Source organism: Leopardus geoffroyi, chromosome D3, assembly GCF_018350155.1.
Source record: "Leopardus geoffroyi isolate Oge1 chromosome D3, O.geoffroyi_Oge1_pat1.0, whole genome shotgun sequence".
Lineage (NCBI taxonomy): Eukaryota > Metazoa > Chordata > Mammalia > Carnivora > Felidae > Leopardus > Leopardus geoffroyi.
In genome coordinates, this window is record NC_059339.1 from 22,508,246 (window position 1) to 22,528,428 (window position 20,183).

At 53.5% G+C, this 20,183-nt stretch overlaps 2 protein-coding genes across 4 annotated transcripts in view; both read right to left on the reverse strand.

Moving 5' to 3' along the window:
• Nucleotides 1-857: 857 nt before the first annotated feature.
• Nucleotides 858-11,093, reverse strand: SLC35E4 (solute carrier family 35 member E4). The gene is made up of 2 exons (XM_045458332.1): nt 6,046-11,093; nt 858-1,817 (listed from the first exon to the last, which is right to left on the reverse strand). Exons 1-2 carry the CDS (start codon nt 6,662-6,664, stop codon nt 1,384-1,386), a joined length of 1,053 nt encoding a protein of 350 aa, XP_045314288.1. The 5' UTR covers nt 6,665-11,093; the 3' UTR covers nt 858-1,383.
• Nucleotides 11,094-12,113: 1,020 nt separating this feature from the next.
• TCN2 (transcobalamin 2) overlaps nt 12,114-20,183 on the reverse strand; it is a 41,992-nt gene continuing 33,922 nt past the window's right edge. For all 3 annotated transcript variants that reach the window (XM_045458329.1, XM_045458330.1, XM_045458331.1), the window contains exons 6-11: nt 19,540-19,701; nt 18,297-18,469; nt 17,973-18,159; nt 16,959-17,124; nt 15,081-15,196; nt 12,114-12,700 (exon numbers count right to left, since the gene is read on the reverse strand). In XM_045458329.1, the coding sequence (XP_045314285.1) occupies nt 12,639-12,700; nt 15,081-15,196; nt 16,959-17,124; nt 17,973-18,159; nt 18,297-18,469; nt 19,540-19,701 (866 nt within the window). In that variant the 3' untranslated portion in view covers nt 12,114-12,638. The remainder of the gene's footprint in view (nt 12,701-15,080; nt 15,197-16,958; nt 17,125-17,972; nt 18,160-18,296; nt 18,470-19,539; nt 19,702-20,183) is intronic.

Below are 20,183 nucleotides of genomic sequence, written 5' to 3' on the forward strand. Positions count from 1 at the left end.
TCCAATTCCCCCCTGCCCTATCCCCACAACCACCAAGGGCTGGCTTTGATCTGCTGGGTTTGGGGATGGGGGTGGGATAGGCTCACTCTTCAGCCAAGCATTCCATGGGGACCCAGGAGCCAGGGCAAGGGTGCTACAGGGAGGATCTTGCTATGGCTGTGGGCTCCCTTGAATGGGGGAAGGGTCCTGGGTACCAGTGAGGTTCTGCCGAACCAAAGATATCTAATCTGTCCTCTCTGGCCAAGCCTCAGAGTGGAGGCTGGAAATGCCCAGGCTGCACAGGGACAGGGCTGGGCCAGTGGCATCTCTGAGTCACAGGCAGGGTGGGTAGTGAGTGACTCAGCCTGGGCCCACTTCCCCTCCACAAGGCCAGCCGGGTGGAGGCCAGGGCCAGGAAACCCTGTGTCTGTCCTTCCCAGGCCAGGTGCCTGAAGGAAGTCAGCGAGGATGGAAGGTAGAGCCCAAGGAGAGGAAAAGTGAGACAGGAGCCTGGTGAGGCCACAGGGGCCAGACCCCGGGGATCTTATGGTCTGGGGCAGGAAGTTCTGACTTTGTCCCAGAAGCAGTATAGAGTCCCAGAAGGTGTGTGTTTTAGAAAGATCCCTCTGGGGCTACGTGTAAGGTGGAGTGGAGGGGCCAGAGCAGAGCAGGGAGGAAGCTACTGCCACCATCCAGAATATGAGCAATGGTGGCCTGGCCAGTGGAGGGACTTTAGAGAAGGGGGCTAGGTTGGGGACCCAGACAGGCTATGACGGGTAAGGAAGGATGTCCCCGTTTCTGGGTGGGTGGCGGTCGCCAGCAGGCCCAGAGCTCTCCCTGTATTTCCTTGGCTGTAACCCTGAGCAATGACACAGGTATACAAGCAAAAATAGTTTATTTAAGGATGGAAGACCCAAAATTGGGGGGCCCAGGGGTGAGGCTACAGCAGCTGCCTGGAATTGGCATAGATGACCCCAATCCCCAGGGGATCCCAGCAACAAAGAAGCCCTTCCCTGGGCCCCCTAGCTGCCTCCCCCACTTCCTGGAGGAAGGATTGTGCAATCGCCAAGTATCATCATCGTCGTCATCAGAACGTGGTGAGGTTTTCCAAATTTTTGGAGTAGTAGTTGATGCTAATCATAATAATCAGTCCGACAAGCACAGTGACTGTGCCAGGTCTGGACCCACCATCCAGTGGTGAGTGAGGTCTGTGACGAGAGGCAGGCAGGGACAGGAGGTGGGTGTCTGGGAATCCCCATGCCAGTTTCCAAGGTGGCCTTTCCAGAAGGCCCTTCTCTCTCCCATGGCCCCAGTAGCTGCCTGCTCTCCACTTTTCCCATGGCCACTGGCCGAGGTTGGATTCAGGGTGGGGCTGTTCCAGGAGCCCACATATTCCCCTAGATGTCATAGACCCTTGCCAGTCTGGTCCCTCCGCCAGAGGCCACGGCGGGCAGCCCAGGAGGCCACGAACTCGCAATTGTGGTAAAGGAACATTCCTGAAAGGGTGAGTGCAATGCCCACATAGCTGAGGGCGCTGAGGCGGCTGCCAAACAGGAGCCGGGACAGGATGAGGTTGCCCACGACAGTGAGGTTGCCCAGGACATGGACGGTGAGGGCAGAGGTGAGAGCCAGCAGGGAGAAGCTGGCCAAGTTGTAGAGCACGGACAGGAGGCAGCTGATCAGGATGCAGGCCCAGAGGTGGGAGTTGGTGGGAGCGGGCGGCGGTGCCACACCAGCCTCCAGCACCAGGGCCGCGCCCGCCAGCAGGCAGAAGCTGGGCAGCGAGGTGGCGTACAGCAGGGTCACCGCGTCCAGCCTCTCCTCCTGCAGCAGGGCACCTGCAACCAGGACAGCAGCCATCAGCAACAGGAGGCAGACAACCCCCACTTGTCTAATCCGGCATGGCCTCCGGGGCCCATCACTCTGGAAGCCTGCCTCAATCCCTCGGGCAGAATCAGTGGCTCCTGCTCCCTAACATGACGGACAAGAACCCAGTCACACCACCTGGGTTGTGACCTGTATCCACTCCTTACCAGCTGTGACCTCGTACTTAACCTCTGTATCACCTGCAAAGTTCGGTGATAACCACACCTAATACGCAGCATTGTTGTAAAGATTAAAATAGATAACATTTATAAAGCCTTTGTAAGGTAAATGCTCAGTAAATGTAAAAAGATATGATCAATAAACATGAAGCATGGCTCTAAAAAAAATCTTCAGGGGCTCCACAGGCCCTGGAGAAAAATATCCAAGGTTCTTAACCTGCTCAGAAGGTCCTATGCCAAGGGACACCGACCCACCTTTCTTGGCCTTAGTCCTTACCACACCCACTACCCCACACCGCAGCTCCCACCACCAAAGCAGGGACAGACGAGTAGAAGGTCCCAGCTCCGCCACTGACTAGCCAAAAAAAAAAAAAAAAAAAAAAAGTGTTACAATAATGAATTGTTTGAGTCAAATGGTGGGTTCATTCATTGCTTCATTCACTTATGACCCCTGGGATGACTAAGAACAACAAGAAAGTCATTGTTTGCGCTTGGCTGTCACTCACTGTTTATAACTGATCACTAAGGCTTGTCAAGATGAATCCAGGCCTAAGAGGAAACCTTTTAGTTTTGCAGAGAAGGAGAGGATCCTACCAGCTTGCATACGTGTGATTGTCTGCCTGCGTGTGTGTGTGTGTGTGTGCACATATGTGTTATTGCCCAGCTGGTTCGCAAAGGAAGCAGTGCCCATCACCAAAGTCAGACACTGCTTCGGTGAAATGATAGTATTTGCACGGGCAATGATGTTTTGGGGCCTCCTCCAAGTTTTAGTGGAGAGAGATGAGTAATCGATGGAGGCCCCCCTCCCAGGGCTCTTGGAGCCTCTGTGCATTTTCTGACACACGCTTTCCAAAGAGCTACAAGGGGTGCTTACTCATAGGCTAGAAGAGGAAAACTGTATTTCTCTCTCTCGATTTCATTTTGATGTTTTGGCTTTGTTCTCTAGGCAACAGTTCCTCCAGCGTTTCTAGAAATGAACAGATAATTGAAATGTCTCCTGCTCATTCACTCCAAATTTAGCACCATTACAAGAAGTGTGTGGCTTGTACATTTAAGGTCCAATCGTTGGAAGGTGTTTAGGGTTTCAGGTGAACTTCACCCCTGTGAGGCAGCCAGGGAGGAAAGTCCTAACCTCCCCCCACCATCCCCAGCCCCTTGTGCCTATTCTACATCCCTCCCAGCCCTCTGCCTCCCTTCCCTGCAGCCCAGGGGAAAAAGCAATGATCCTCCACCACAGGCCACTCACCCGACCCAAGCCCCCCCAAATGCCAGCCTCTCATCCTGCCTCCTTAATGACCTCTCCCCTGTTAGCTCCACCAAACCCTCTATCTCAACCTCTCCTTCTCTAAAGGCATTTTTGTTTCAGCATCTGAACACACCCAGGCTTCTGCCACATTCAGACAAACATGTCCTCTAGACCCTCTGTTCCACTGCCTGCTGGCTTATCCCATTTTTGTTCCTTCACTTGCTGTGTGACATCACACAAGTCACTCTGTGTCTCGTCTCCTCATGTGTGCCTGGGGAAGGTGACAACAGCCCCCTCACTGGAGTGTGTGAGATGCTGAGCTTAGGGACTGGTGCCCAGCAGCAACTGCTCACTATGACAGCTGTCATGATCCGCCACACAGCTCCTGCTGGCTGACACCTGTGCCCTGGCAAGGTCTGCTTCCCACTCCCAGAATGCCCTCCTGCATAGAGTTGGGCACAGTGGGGGCACATAGTGAGGGCTCAGCAAGTGTTCACTACTACTATGATCTTATTTTTATCATCATTGCATGCCTCCTCCCCCAGGTAGCCTCCCCTGGTCTCCCCAGGAGGAAGAAACCGCCCCTGACCACACCTGTGCCCACCTTGGCTCTAGAACTTTTCTCTTGCCATAGTAATCTCTGTTTCTGAGTGCATCTCCCCACCAGCCGGAGAGCTCAGGCAGGGATCAGGTCAGGTTGCTCTCTGATGCAGGTGGGTACAGCTAAAAGCAAGTTCAGCAAGCTGCCCCCCCCCCACTTTCCAGTCTTTTTGTGAGTGTAGACCCCCTGGGCCTGCAACTGGCCCAGGTCGGAAGGAAGCTACTGGCCCTGCCTGTGGCTGCCTGGATGCTCCTCTTCCTGGACTTTCATGCCTACTGCCATGGAGTCTGCTCTCAGGAAAGGAGCTGATATCTGTCATTTACACTCTAGTCTGAATCTGGAACCCCTGGAAGTAGACACCTCCTCTTGTCCAAAACCCAACTCATTTCCTGGCTCCAGTCTGTTTCTCCCCATCCCACCTCTGTTGGTGAGGCCTCCAGCCTCCCAAGCGCCCTCCTTAACACTCTAGGCCATGTAGCCTAACCAGCCTGCCAATTATTCTGTCAGAGCCATTAATAACACCACCACCTAAGGAGTACTTGCCCTGTTCCAGGCCTCAGGCCAGGTGTTGGGGACAAGGAGATGCCCAAAACCAGTCCATGCCCACTCAGAGCTCCTGTCTGGGGGGACACAGACAGGTAACCAAGTGGCTACAATACAGGACATTCAGAGTTGCGATAGGGGAAGTAGAAGATGCTGTGGGAGCCTGGAGGAAGCACCCAACCAAGCCACCTTGAGGGCCAGGCAGTTGACACTTGAGAGAGAAGGCTGGAAGCAACCAAGAAGCAGCCCAATGCCAGGCACCTGCTGTTCCATGCCCGTGTGCCTGTGGCCTGGGCGAGAAGCACTGGCCTCAGCAGGCATGGCATGGGCCTGGAAGTTGGGGCCTTCCCAGGTAAGGTGGGGGGGCAAGAGGTCAGGTTTCCCATTGCGACTCCTGCCCAGAGCTCAGGCCCGAGCTTAGTCACCAGCTCTCATGTAACTGGGAGGGCAAAAATAGAACTGAGCTTTGGCCATGCCTCAGGGCCCAGTATGGGGACAAGGCCTCTGAGTGTTGGCTCTGAAGATGCCAGGGCAGGGGCTGAGCTCTAACTTCAACTTTCTCTTGCCTTCAGGCTGCCCCAAACCCCAGCCTAGCACCCTTGGAGCCCCCTCTTCCTTCTCCCAGGCTTGGGTCACAGATCTCAGAGCTGGAAGGGAGAGAGAGCAAGAGACCCCTGGGACTCCCAACAACTCCAACCCTCCTCCACTGAACAGATAAGGAGACTGAGGCCCAGATAAGACCCAGATCTGCTGAAGGCTGACCAACAAGTATGAACAAGGGTGTGGCTAGAACCCAGGCCTCCTACCCCAAATGGGCACCTTGCCTTCCCCAGCCTCTCCCTTCAGTTGAGGAAGAGAGAGAGTGAGGACTGTGACTTGGATGCCCCTTGATAAGCCACAGGAAGGCATCTTCCACCATCAGACACAGTGATTTTGGCAGGGTCTAGGCCTGGAGCCTCCACTTCACCTTCTCCCAGAGCCCCCTGGCTCCTTTCCTCAGAGGTGAGGTGACCCGGGGCACCTCTAGGTCTCAGTTCCATGGGCTATAAAACAGGGATGAAGGTGGTGGTTGCCATGACAATTCAAGGTCAACACCCAGCATGGGGCCTGTTACACTGCAGCTCCCACTAAATATCACCTCACCTCCCAGATCCCGGCTCAAGGTCTTGCCCTCTTTCTCTCTCCCAGGTCCCCACTATCAGATTCCCCTCTGGGTCCACAGCCTTATACCACATCACTTGGACAGCATGGAGTCTGACTGCCTGGGTTCAGATCTTGTCTCTGCTGCTCACTGGCCACATGACCCAGGACAAGTCTCTCTACCTGTCAGTGGGAACAATATTGTGCCTTCCTTAATCAGGGCAGTATGGAGATCCAAAGAGATAAAGGGCTTGGAAAAACACGAGACACAGATCAACGGCAACTATTATTAAATATCGGTTGGGGTCTAGAGCCTAAGTTTGGGGCCTGGAATTCACTGAGCTGTTGGCCCTTTCTGAGTCTCAGTTTCTGCCTCTTCCAAAGTCATGAACCTCAGTTTCTTCATCTGGAAAATGGGATAACAGCCATGCCCCTCCCAGGATGACCCAGGCCACACAACCACCCCAGTCCCCACCTCCTCAACCACTCACTCTGCTGAATGGACTTGAGGCCACGGAGGCAGGTAGCAGCCAACAGGAAGCCACAGCCAGCAGGAGGTGTCCGGAGCTCACCAGCCAAGCTGCAGGCAGCCCCCAGGCAGAGTGGGCCCATGGCAGCAAATTGTAGCGGGTGGTGGCGACGGCCGAGCAGCAGCGCTGACAGGGCCAGTGTGATCAGTGGTGTAGTAGTGGTGGCCAGTTGTGCCAGGTCTAGGGGCACAGCGCTCAGGCCCACGTTGCCACAGGCCATCGAGGTGCCGAAGGTGAAGCTAAGCAGCAGCACTTGGCGGCGGGTGCGGCTGGGCATGGGGCGCTGTGCCCCCCAGCGGCATGCCAATGCTGCTGCCAGCATGTGCAGCGCTGAGAGCAGGAGGGGCCGCCCGAAGCCATGCACAGTGAAGATCCACTTGTTGAGGCTCGACATGCTGGCTCCTGCCAGCAGCCACACCAGCGCTGCCACTGCCACCCTGACCCGGCCAGGCCGACCAAGGGCCTGGGGAGTGTCGGGGGGCCACTCGGGGGACCCAGCCACCCGAGCACCACTGGCCACTGCCACTGCCTCCGCTGAGGTCATCCTGCCGTCATGGTGCTCCAGTGGGCAGCGACACATCCGTACCAGTGGGTCTGGGGCAGAAGGACAGCTCCCCAGTGACCAGCTCTGGGCCACCAGAGAGTCCCACTCTGGGCCAGGCCTGATCCCAAGTTCCTCGGGTCCTGGGCCCAGTCTCAGACAGGTTAAGGCACTGCTTCTTGTGCCAGGCCTGTGCCAGCCAAGGTCCAGGAGCTATGCTGTATTCCTGGCTCGGGCAGGACAGAACCCAGGTCGTAGCTGCTGGGATGCCAGGCTCTCTGGTGCTCCAGCCTGGCCTAGTAAGCTGCAGGCACCTCTGCTCAGTCCTAGGTGAAGTCTCCACTCTTCTTCCCGCTTTTAAGCCCACTCCACAATTAGATGGAACCCTCGTTCCTTTTTCTCTTTGGTCCAGACCCCGCGACCTAATGCTTGTTCAGGCCGGGCCCAGGCCTGGCAGGGGCGATCCGGGCACACGCTCCCGGTGGTGTCCGGTGGTCGCGGCTCGCTCCCTCCGCCAGTGCGCCCAGGCCCTGCGGCTGGCTGACACACCGGCCCGCGCTCAGACTGGTGCCAGGCGACGAGCTCGGCTCGGTTAGGCTGCGGCAAGGCCTGTATTTTAGCCCCGGCTCCGGCTCCAGCTCCTGGCGGCTCCGGCTCCCGGTGGCTCGGGCTGCGGCTGCGGCTCCGGCTCCGGCTCCGGCAGCACCTCCCGCCAGGCTTCAGCCCGAGCCGGCGCGGCGGGCGAGGCCCCGCGCTCTAGACCCCGCCTCCACCGCCGCCGCCCGCGCCCCACCCGGAAAGTTGGGGGGAGCCCCCAGCACCGCCCCTGGCCAGGCACCGCCCCCGGAGCCGGGTGGGCGGTCTCGCTCCGCCCCCACGCCGCCTGCTCACAGCCCCTCCTCCATCCTCCAAGAAGTCCTCCCCTCAGCCGAGCCCCCCAGCTGGAGTGTTCAGGCTGCCTGTTCCTTACTCCTCCCACCAGTGCGGGATCAGACCGCTTCACACCCAGCGCCAAGGCAAGCCCCCATAGAGACCAACACGAGGCGGGGACAACAGGGTGCCTTTCTGAGGGATCTCAATAAAATCCCCCAGCCTCACAGGAGACTGCACCTTCAAGGACCCCCACCCAGGAACCCCCATTCCAGGACCAGTCTCGGGGCCACACGATCTCTGGCTACAGTTACTCCGTGGGACCTCGGCATCCAGATGAGTTGGACCACCGGGCCCCTTAGGCCCCTCCATAGCCCCTCCCTACTCTCAGCACCTCCTCCCTCTCCCAGCCCAGGGCCGGCCCCTTCTAGGCAGGCGCAAGGAAACTGAATCACCAAGGCCACCGACATTTGTGGAAGCGGGGTGCCAGCCAGCATCTATCCCTAGCCAACAGCCCCTGTCCCGTCCCCTGGGCACTCAGAGCCGACTCATAGCTGGACTTTCTGGGGTCCACCCTCTGCCTCCTAACAGGACAAAGAGCCCTGGGTGGGCTGGGAGCCAGAGCAGCAGCCACTAAGCCCTTGCCCCTGTTTCGGTCTCCGTTTTCCCATCTGAACAACGGATGCTCTCTGAGCTCAGAGTTGGGTAAACAACGCACCCCAGAACAGAACAAGCTGTTTCGGATTCCAGGCTCGACTCTGAGCTCTGAAGTGTGCGCCAAGAACCGAGGTGGAATGAATGTCTGGAGCAGGTAGGTGCCCACTGCCAACTGTGAGCCTCTTTCCTGACGTCCGGCTTCCTTTCCTGCGGAAGCTCCTGCCCACTGGAACACGGCTCAACCTTGGCCTGCTGTCTGACAAGCAAGTCCTGATGACCGCAGCCTGTTCTGAGGAACAAGATCTCAAAGGGGAACCACTTAGCTCGGTCCGCGGCGCCCCGCCGTGGTCAGACCGCGGGATGACAGCAAGCGTCCCCCAAGTCCCATCACAATCACGGGGCAAGGATTAGTACCGTCTCCTCCCCCGACGCTTGTCCCCAGCTTCACTGGAGGGCTGCTGAATCATACGGTTTCTGGTGAGCCCAGGAATCTGCATTTTTACACTTGCCTCTGGTGATTCTGATGCCTGCTGGAGCCTGCAAATAGCTGCTTAATAGCCCAAATTGTAGGGTAAGGGATTTCTAGGTCAAGGACTAAAATAAGGGAGTATTTGGACAGGGTTTCTCTAGGAAGGGTTGTGGGAGAGAAACTGAGCCAGCCAAGGGGGTAACCTCCCTCCTTCCATATTTCCTGAAGAAGAGGAATCAGTGCCGCCTAAGAGTTATATTCTTTTTGAGATTCTGTCAGTTTTCCAGTAAGTTTCCTTTAATTAAAAAAATAATAATAATGATTTTAAAGATAGTAAATACCCTGACCTTCTCAGAGCTGAGCTCCCAGGGAGTGGTAAACAGTGTTTACAACTCCTCCAAGACCGCCACAAAGCAGCTCACCTCCTACCTGCCCTGCCTGGTAAGGGATGGGCTATGAGTAATGAAGATTAGTCAAGATAAGGCCTGAGTGGGCCATGGCAGGATAGAGAGAGCTGCCCATGTTGTGGTGGGAGGCGAGGCAGCAGCTGAGAGCACAGCCCAAAGCAGGGGTTGTGCAGCCTGAGTGCTGGTGGGGGCATTCAGATTAGTTTTGCCTGGGTCCAGAGCCCCAGTTTTTTAACCTGCCTTGACTTGTAGGCAGCAAGATTCTCTATAGAATATTTCCTTGTGCAAAAATGGGAGCAGGGGGCTCCTTCCATATCCCTGGGGTCCACCCAAAAGCCCAGAGCAGCCTCTCCTTGCCCACAGACTCCCAAATCCTTTAGATCCAAGTTCTGCCCATGGGGGCTCAGGGTACTATGGGAAGCAGGTAATTCAGAGAGGGACTCTGGGTGGCACCAGGGGCAGGAGAACCCATTTCTAGCAACTGTGCTACAGAGGCTGTGGGATAGACCTCTCCTCTGGTCACTGCATGTCCCTAGATAAATCACTGCTAGGACCTCAGTTTCCCCATCTGTGATATGATTATGATAGAAGACAGGATTCAGTAGGCAGAGAGGAAAAGATTAGGGCCTGAGGTCCCTGTGTGGGGAAAAACACCTATTTTGGAACAATGCTGGGAGTGTCCAGGTTCCTCTTAAGAGTGTAACAGGCCCCAGCTACTCCACCTCAGGTTTCCCTTCTGGAATTTGACAAAAGACCTAAGTATGGCCATTGACCATCCCTCACCACCAATCAGGAATGGACAACCCAGCACCTAGGACTATCAAGCCAAAAAGGGTAGAACTTGGGAAGGAACAAGGGGGAAAGGAAGGGGGAGGGCTGACCAGAACCTTATAAAACAGGGACCCTTGCCTTATAGTCCTCGGGCGTTCACTTCTGAATGTCTCTTCTCTGTAAAGAGAGCTTTCCTATTCTTCTTCCTTTCTAATCTTATATTCTAATAAACTTTTGCCGGCTGTTCATTTTGTGTTCACCTCTTCATTCTTCAAAGCAGTGAGACAACGAATCCTGGGTATTGTGGTAAAAAATCCTGCAACATGATGAGCTGATAAGCATGAACATGCTATGTAAACCCAGGCACCATCGCATAGCTGTGAAAGAGGGGAAGTGGTTTGTCTGGAGGTCTACAGATCTAAGTTAAGGCTAAATACAAACCTGGTCCCCAATCCCCAGGGAGGGCCTCTGTTTATCTCTTATGGTGGGGCCCTGCACCAGACATGATTGTGCTCTCACACACACCCCTTCTCAGGGGACCAGCAGATTGTGCCAGACTAGACACCTAGCCCAGAATCCACAGGTGGGCTGGGCTGGGCAGACCCCTCTCCAGGCTATGGGACATGGGCTGAGAAAATGAGAGGGGGCTGGGAAATTGAACTGGAAAGTGACAAAGTCACTGCTGGGGCCACATTCAGAAGAAGCTGACCGAGGGGGAAGATACAGAGAGTAGGGAGCATTAGCAGAGCTAAAGGAACCTTGAGCCCCAACTTCTGTTTCTCTACCACCCTTGGCTGCCCCTGAGTTGGTGAGCTGGGCTTTTTCAGCAAATAGCCTTTGATTTGAGCAGGACTGAGTAGTCCCTGCTCCTCAGAGCCAAACACATCCTTGACTACAATAATCCCTTTGGAAGGGGCAGATCACACCTAGTACATATGCCCTTGAAAGCCCGTGCAGGGGGCTCTCCCTAGCCTGGCCTGAGACCTGCCACTGCCAGCTGGTGAGGAGGCAGCAGGGTGGTACAGTGGCAAGTGCCCGAGGGCTGGCATCAATGGCTCTGACACCTCCAGGCTATGTGACCTAAGGCAAGCCTCAGGCCTCTCTGAGTCTCCACCCTTCTTTGTCAGGATTGTAAAACCAAGGAGCACAGAGCAGGTTTTGAAGCCTCTGAGAAGTGCTCCTGATGGTGACTAAGGTGGGGCAAGGGAACAAGCACTCTGGGGTTCTGGGCACATACATTTCACCTTCAAAGCAGGCTGCATATCTTCATTTGGCTTTCTGGTACTTTGACATTTGTTTCAATATAAGAATTTTTATTTTTTATTTTATTTATTTATTTATTTAAAAAAAAATTTTTTAACGTTTTATTTATTTTTGAGACAGAGAGAGACAGAGCATGAATGGGGGAGGGGCAGAGAGAGAGGGAGACACAGAATCGGAAGCAGGCTCCAGGCTCTGAGCCATCAGTCCAGAGCCCGACGCGGGGCTCGAACTCACAAACCGCGAGATCGTGACCTGAGCTGAAGTCAGACGCTTAACCGACTGAGCCACCCAGGCGCCCCTCAATATAAGAATTTTTAAATCGCCTACTTCCCCTTCCAATCCAGATGCTAAATATTTGAAACTGGAGCCCTAGGAAGAGGCATATATGTAATATGCAGGTTTGATAACTTTGTAGCACTGTAGCTCAGAAAGCCCCTCTGAGACAAGCCCCCTTCCTAACCTCGGTGAGGTGGGGCATGTGGGGTGCCTCCTTGGCCTGAACCCCACTTCCTGAGGTTCCCGAGGTCAGCTCGGTGTTCAGGGCCCTCCCACTAACAGGCAAGGTTCTGGGGCCTGGTTGCTGGGGCCTAGGGTGGTACCCTGACTGTGTGTTGGGCAAAGCAGAAGCGACAGCCCAAGCTCTAGGGTCCTGGGCCTCAGGTTGCCTTTGGGTTCTGCCATATAGTCATAACAACCATGGGAACCCCCAACTTTCAGTGTTTGAGTGGAAGAGCCAGGAGGCCACCCCAGGCCAGGTCTGTCTCCTAAGGCCGTCCCCTGCCTGACATTGTGGGTGAGTCACATGTCCTCTTTGAGTACCAATTTCCTTAACTGTAAGGCAGAGAATATCCACAACCTCAGAGTCATGCAAGAAAGTGTCTAGCAAGTACATGCTCCCTAAACAGCAATCACCTTTGCTACGGCCTGCATCACTCCCCCAGCACCCAGGAGAAGGCTCACCCACCTTCCTTTGCTCCCCTGCAGGTACCTCTTCCTTCTGTGTTCCAGCCCCCGGCACTCATTCGCCAACTTGAGGCATCAGGACGCTGGGGCAGGTGCACAAACACTTTAATCATTTCATAGGCAGGGTTTGAGCGTCTCTGCGGAGCCCCCACCAGCTACTATGCCACAGCAAGCACGGGGGCCACCACCATGAAGGTGGAGTTGAGAGCTGAGATCAGGGCTGTAGCCCCTGGGCCATAGAGGTCTCCTTGCAGGGCTTCAATCCCAGAGGGGCAGTCCTCATAGCACCAGTAGCCGGTGACTTCTCCTCCTTGTGTTGAGGAGTCGGAGATGCTTTATACCCTACAGACCATGCATGGCCTTCAAAGGATGCCTGTGTGGCCAGACTGGGCCAGACTGGAGCAGAGAGCCCTCCCAGGGAAAGCGCTTGGTTAACTGATCCAGGGTGGATGATAGCTTAGGACCTTCACAAGGGTGGTAGCTGGAATGATCCAGGGGACCCTATCCAAGTGCACATGAGGTAGCAGCAGGGTTGGGCTGTTACAGCGATGTCTGGAGGGAAGGCGGAAGCCCAGAGAGTGGGCAAGGCTGCTGGGGTGAGTGAGCGCAGAAGCTACCAGGTAGCCAGCCTCAGCTCAATGGTTTCTCCATCCTTGGGGGTGTATTCAGCAATACCTGCAGAAACAGATTGAGCAGGGGGGTTAACAGGGAAGAGAATCCTATCCCCAACCTCTTCTTATGGACAAGCACCCTGAGGCCAGGGTCTATAAGATCCACTCAGGGCTTGGTGGTGGGAAAGTGGGAACTATCCAGAGCCAGTCTGGAAACTGAAATTAGCTGTAACCTCGGGTCCCTAAGGCCCACAGGCTTATTTTAAGGTGGGGGAGCCCCCCCAGGGGGGTATACAGGACAGCATTCTGGATAACTAACACAGGGTGAAAGGAGCCAGAGACCCCTTGACAACACCTGGTGGGCAGGGTCACTGTCTTCATAGTCCCCTGTGGGGCCAATGGGAAGAGGGACTTGCTCAGTGTGGTCTGAAGGAAGAACCAAGACCGTGAGTGAAGTCTCCTTCAGGGCCAGCCTCTGATCACTAGAGACAAACCAGGTTCCAGCATGATACCTGGGTTCAAGCCCCAGCTCTTCACTCATCAGCGGTATGACTTTGAGCAAGTTATTTAACCTCTGTGAGTGCTAGTTTTCCCATCTCTGAAATGGGGACAATAATGGTATCAACAACCAGGTATTCCTTTTTCCCCATGAGAGGGGGTTCACGCTGGACTGGAGGGCTAGGGGGTGAGAGATAGAGGACACATGGCCCACATCTGCCTCATGATTGAGTTGTCCCAGGCTACCCTCCCTGCGCCACCCCCTTCCTTCCCCACAGCCCAGCCTCAGTAATTAGAGGCCAGATCTGGGGTCTCCATATGCCACGTCTTTGTTTTATTACTCAATCTTCTCAGAAGCCAGGCAGAGAAAGAGAATGCTTTTTCTTGGACTCCTTCAGAAAGTCCCACATTCTGGAAAGCACTTAGCTCAATTCCTGGCACATGACAGGTGCCCAACAGAAGCTCCAGGTAGCAAGAGCAGGGACAGATGACCCTTAAGAGTCTGCCTGGTGACTGGGGGCTGATGCACAAGGATGCTCATGACAGCTTGAGGTGTAAGAGTTAAAACTGGAGACACCCCAAATATCTAGCAGAAATCAAGAAGCTGCAGCCTATCCATCTCACTCCATGCCCCACCGCAGCACCCAGTGCCAGGGCAGGCCCTGACTGGCCTAAACCAGGTGTGTGGCAATCCTTGCTCTCCAGCCAATGGTGAGTGCAGAACCTGAACCAGCTCCTAGCAACAGGGATGGGTCCAGGAATGTGCCTGTGTCCCAATTCCACCTTTGTCTGCTGGGGGCAAACAAAGTTCTAAAAAGGAGCAGCTCTGGGAAGACATAAGAAGGGTGTGGAAGCCAACAGAGAAAGAAGTATGGAATCACAGGGGAGCAGGGCTGGAGACCAGGTTACACCAGCCCTGAAGTCCTCAGTCCAAGACACTCTGGACTTGGGTCACAACAACCCAATGGACGTCATACAGTGGAAGCTAGTTTGCATCGTGTTTCCTGTTACTTGCAGCTCAAAGCATCCTCGTGAGTGATATATTCTACGGGGCTATTACAAAGGAAGGGGGAAATCTACATACAGCAACACAGAAACATGTCTACAATACATTAAGAATGAAAAAAGGGGCGCCTGGGTGGCTCAGTTGGTAGAACATGTGACTCTTGATCTCAGGGTCATGAGTTCGAGTCCCACACTGGGCACAGAGCTTACTTTAAAATAAACAAACAAACAAACAAATAAAATGTTTTAAAAAAAGAACAAAAATTAAAAAAAATAAGTTGCAAAACAATATACAGGGCTCTGCCATGCAGTATGCTAGCACTAGCCATGCAGCTATAGTGTTTGAAATCTTAGCACAGAAAAAGCATGCAAAATGTCACTAATAATTTTACATTGATTATAACTTGGAATGATAATATTTTGGATATATTTGGTTAAATAAGATACATTATTAATATTAGTGTCACCAACTAGAAAATTTAGAATTACATGTGTGCCTTGCATTTTACTTCTGTTGGACAGTATTGCTACAGAGCATGGCTCCATTTTTATGAAAAAATAAACTTATGTATTTAAAAAATTAGGTAGAAAAAATACACCAACAGTTAAAAACAAGAAATAAAAAGCAAAAACAAAAACAAAAAAAAAGAAAAAAGAAAGGAAAAGAAAATATATCAATAGTTAAAAGAAGTTATTTCCGGGTAGCAAATTATAGGTGATTTTAACTTTCTTCTTTTTTGCCTGATTTCCTAGAGTTGCCACAGTAACTTACATAAAAATTCTTAAGCATTCAGTTAAATAACATACAAGCAACCTTGAGCATCAGTGATTATCTGAGGTTGAGGCCCAGAAAGATTCAGAGGAAAGCTGAGGTGTGCTGGCCTCACTGCAACAAGGCTGGATGGGGGAAATGTCCAGAGGTAGCTGGCCACCAGACCTACCCTGTAGCAGTGGGGTGTCAGGGGCTCGGAGGAGCTGCCAGAACTCACGTTCCCCAGCTTCTTTTCCCATCACAGAGGTCAGGAAGGGGCCTGACAAGGTGTTCTGCGTTCCATACCTACCAAAGGGACAAAGAGAGGGAGAAGTGACTTTTGCTTCCACTGACCCAACAGCAGGAGCAGAACTGCCCCCACCAAGAAAGTCCTGGCCTCTCCCTTAGGGCCAGAGTCCTTCCCAGGCCATAGGCCTCACCTCCATGCCTCCTCTGCAGCCCCCTGACACTGCCCACCCAGGGGACTTCACCCCCTCTGCATTGACCAGGACCATGGCCTACAGGAAGGGACACCTATTATATTAACAACTCAGCAGCTGCCCCCTCTCTGGGAGCTGATGTTGCAGGGGTGACGGTCAGAAGATGCCAGCCCCATATATAAGATGCCAATGCCCAATGAGAGAGGGTGAAGCCAGCATGCAGATAAAAGCAGGAACATGCGAGATGGAGACACCTGGTGGTGGCATTGGGTCTCTGGTTCTGGAAATTTTATGACTCAGTGGCACTCCCCTCTTCTTGTGGCAAGATTGCTCAGTCTTCTCTCTGATTCTACACACCCCATGCTCCCCGTTACCAGAGAGAGTTGGAGTTAGATTTCTGACCTTTGCAACCAAGAGACTCCTTATTCACACCACCCCCACCCTGAGCTCCTGGTCTCCAACTCTGTGTTTCTCCAGACCATGTGGATGCTGCTGCCAAAGGGATCCTCTTAAATCCATAGGCCATGTTCTTCCTCTCCCCAAAAGGCTTATCAACGTTTCTGTCTTAGAGAAGGAGGGTTTTTACAGTTTTAAGAAACAGAAAACCACTCATGGTGACTTAGTCAAAGGGAAAGTGTTATTTGAGGGGGTGTCATGGAGCAGTCCCCATTGCCCTGTCATTCCCTAACTCTATGGGTCCATGTGGCTGCTTGGAGCACGTCTCTCTGTTTCTCTCTCTCTCCTCTCTTTCTTTCAGGAATCTCTCTGCAGTCCAGCTTCCCCGCCATGCATTCATGTGCCGTCAGACATGGCCTTCCTGCCTGGCCTCTGCACCCAGTTCAGACACCTACTTCCACTAACAGAATTGCTTCTCTGATTAATATCCCTGATGTCTTCTCAGAGGCTTTGGAATTCTGAATTAAAACGTTAAGTTCTTTTATTTATTTATTTATTTATTTTCATTTTGATGACATTTTACAGACAGGAAGGCCAGCAGGTTCTGGGTAATCTCAATGCCTGCTGGACTGTGGCCTGCCAAAGGTGCTCGGTGTGTGTGGCCGTCTGGGACTGTGTTGGCTCCCAGCAGTATTGCTGTATGAGCTGCAGGCTACCAGGAAGAGAACTGAGGTGGGCTTAGTAGGTAACTCATCACAGGGAGTAGACCAAGCCCATCTGATAATAAAAATTCTTATTCTTATGCAAGCTAACATGTATTGAGCTTACTAAGTGTGGGACCCTGCATATATAATAAGCATGTTCCATGTCTTCTTTGTGCACTAATTCCTGGACTCTTTGCATGGGCCCCGTGAGGAGCAGGGTACAGCTGGTGTCTTCAATGGCTCATTGGAAATAACGGGTTCTGGGCCTGTAGCTGGGGAGTGGTGGAGCTGGGATTCCAGTGTAGGTGCTCTGCCTCCAGAGCATGTTTTCATAGCTATAGAACAACGCTGGCCCATGGCTGTCTGTTTCCACTACAGCGTGAGCTATCAGGGTTGGAGAAGGTGGAAGCAGAGCCTGGGCCGGCACCTCTCTTGAGGGAGCCTTCTCTTCCATACTCGTCCCATCCAAGTTCTGTTTCAGGGATGTGGGGTCAGGAGGGGGTGAGGGCTGGGAGGTGGGGGTCTCACATGAATCCTCTGAGCTTCTGGGCCTTCTTAAGGACATCTTCCAACGAGGACCCAGCAGGGACAGAGATGGAGTTTATGTATGGTGGCGAGACACTGGGGACCTTCAGCACGACACGGATGACCTCTTGGGGCGGTGAAGGGGTCTCCACAACTGGTTCCAACATGACTATGTCAGGGAGAGAGGAAGGGGCAGCTGGTGTGAGGGCAAGGAGCCAGGTGTTGGTGTTCCTTTCTTCCCTCGAAGACACTGTGGCTCGTCAGAACCTCTTCCTGCCCCTTGGTCCCATCTCAGCCAGCACCTCCAGCTGCCATCCCAGCCTCCCCTGTCCCTTAGCCCCCCAGTTCCCCAGCTGCCCAAAGTTGGGCCCCTCACTGGTTTTTCTGCCTCCAGTATCCCTCTTCCCACATAGCACCCCAGAGGGCTCTTTCTAGAACATGCATTTATTCATATGACTCCCCTGTTACCTCCGAAGGTCTCCCCTCTTCATTCTCCTGCCTGTAAGCCCAGCTCATTCTCTCAGACCCTACTCTCTAGTAAGACCTTCCCCAAAATTTCAGTCTTTTCCACCTCGGTGCCTGTTCTTGCTGCCTCCTCTCTCCTCTGCCCTTGCTACCTTCTTCTTCCACTAGCAGATCCCACTCTCCAACTCAAGTCCGTCTCCCAGATGAAGCCCTGATTCAAGCTGCTAATTGGAACTCATTACGATGTATCAGAGCTACCCAAAATGTGTCTCTCCCATTCATTCATTCAAACATTTCTATATCGGGCATCATGCAAGGGGCTGCAGATTCATGGCCCACCCAGAGCTCTCTATTTGGTAGCTCTCTCCTCATACTGTGGCTTTCTAGAAACTGTGACTGCATCTTAGCTGACAGTATGTCCCACGTGCACCCCCAAACCCCCGTTGACTCAGCAAATCAGGACTAAGCAACTTCCCTTCCCTGACACATGCAGACTTCAGGAAGGGCCCTGCAGACTGAAAAGAACAGGGCTCCCCTGAAAGGCCTAGCTACCTCTTGGTGCCTCACAGTCTGGGGAGATGAGATCCACATAGCTCTTGCCATTCAGGACAGGCAGCAGCTGGGAAATCATGAGAGCGTTCTGGAAGGCCCCATCCTGCACACTGGCCAAAAGAGCAGCCCTTGCCTTAAGGCACGCTGTGCCCAGCTCCACCCCAGGCATGGAGGACTTCATCAGTAACTGGTGACAGAACGGGGAAGAGAAGGAGGAGGTGAGGTGGGTCAGCTGGCATGGAGGGGGCAGGTCTTCCAGCCTCTGACCAGGCCACCTCCCACCAAACACCAGGGTGGGCTATGGCCCCAAGCTCTCCTTCCTACCTGTAGTGCCAGAGGGGTGCTGTAGACATTTCCAAAGTAGCCCTCAGGGGTCTGGGCCTTTAGGATCTTCTCTCGTATGTTCTCAATGGCCCGGGTGATCTGGTGTTTCCGATTGGGGTTGAGGTTGGAGTGCTCAAGACAGGTGAAGGCCAAGCCTGCCATGGCCACTGTGTCTGCAGGGGACAGAGCCAATTGGGGTCAGACCAGGCAGGGCCCTGGGGCAATAGGTGACCACCCAAGGCCTCGAAGAAGGTCCATAATCAGATCAGCAGTTTAGAAAGTTTTCACCAGCTAAAGGGAACAACTCAGTCCAGTGTGCCTAGAGTTTGCTCAGTTTGACCACTGTAAGTCCAGAGTCCTGAAAGCCCCTTAGTTCCAGGCAAATGGGGATGATAGGTCACCCTACCCCTGTCTATTATTTAAGGGTTAGAGGTTAGGGAGAGAACCTGAGGAGAGAGATCCAAGAGGACTTTATCTTACACCACTCATTCCCAAACCTGCCTGCCCTTTGAAATCACCAGGGAAGTCTAGAATTCACTGATAGCTGGGTCTACCTCCAGCTAGATTTAATAGGTCCAGGGAGCTTCCTGGGCCCCAAGGTGATTACTGTGTCCACAGTGGTTTTTCTACAAGCCTCGGGCAGAGAAAGCTTCCTACTGCCTTCTCTCTGGGGCACCTCCTTGCCCTCCCAACCTACTCCATCCTACCCTCACCCTATGCGAGGCACACACACTCACTCACAGAATGCCAGAACTGAAAGAGACCCTGAATCACAGTGACAAGAAAGGGCACTGGAAGCCCAAGGTCACATAGTGAGGTAGCAGTTCCAAAATCCATGTCTCAGGCTTCCAAGCTCATATAATGACAAGATCATAACTATGTATCCAGAACTTCTCTGTGCCAAGCACCAATCTAAGTCCTTTATTTATAAGGCATCTTCTATCAAGATACTGCTGGGAGGTTATTTTACAGGAGAGGCTGAACCAGAAAGGCCAGCTGGCTTGCCCAGGGTGTCCTACAATCAGTGTGTGTGACAGAGCAGGGGTCAGGATCTCAGTTCAGCTCCAACACTGGCTCACAACCACTGTACCACACTCAAGAGTCCTCACCATTTCACTCCTAAGGGACTCATGAGGAGGGGCCCCAAGGAAAGGTGATCTTGGGCCAAGGGGTAGAGGCCCTCAGTTGGGGCTGGGGACTGGAGGAGTGCCAGCCTGGCTTTAGCAGGGTCTAGCCCACTCACCTACAGAGAGGTGGCCCTGGTGGAGATGCTGTTCATGTTCCACGGCATACAGGAGCTTTCCCACCACACTGTCATGGAGCCGCTTCTGGTGAACACACAGGGCCAGGATGCCCAGGCCATACTGATAGTAGCTGGTGTGGAGCCGGCCTTTGTTATTGTGTCCTGGGAGGGAGAAAACCATGGGGCAGGGGCTTCATACCAGGCCTGAGGGGTTGCCTCTCTGCCCACTCCCAGCAACCAGCCCAGCCGGCACACAGGACCCCCTTGCCTATGCTTCCTGACACCCTCCTTTGGGTCGGGAGATCCTTCATTCCTTCATTCCCTCAATCTGTTCTTGCTGAAGATCCACTACGTGTCAGGTGCTGTGCTCAGAGTGATGACCAAGCCGGTGGTGACCGGCCAGGCACAGCACAGCTAGGGTCTCCAACAGTAACACAACCTGTACTCATGACAGCATGATTAGTACTGAAATGTGGGCCATATGGTAGAGGTCTTTGACTAGCTGGGGAGTCAGAGCAGGATTCTCTAAGACAGTGATGCTGGGATGGTGGGCGGGGGGGAGCTAAGGTGGAGCAGGAGTAAGCTAGAAGGGGAGGGAAATCTTCTAGATTGAGAAAACATATATTAAGACCTTGATCTGCAAG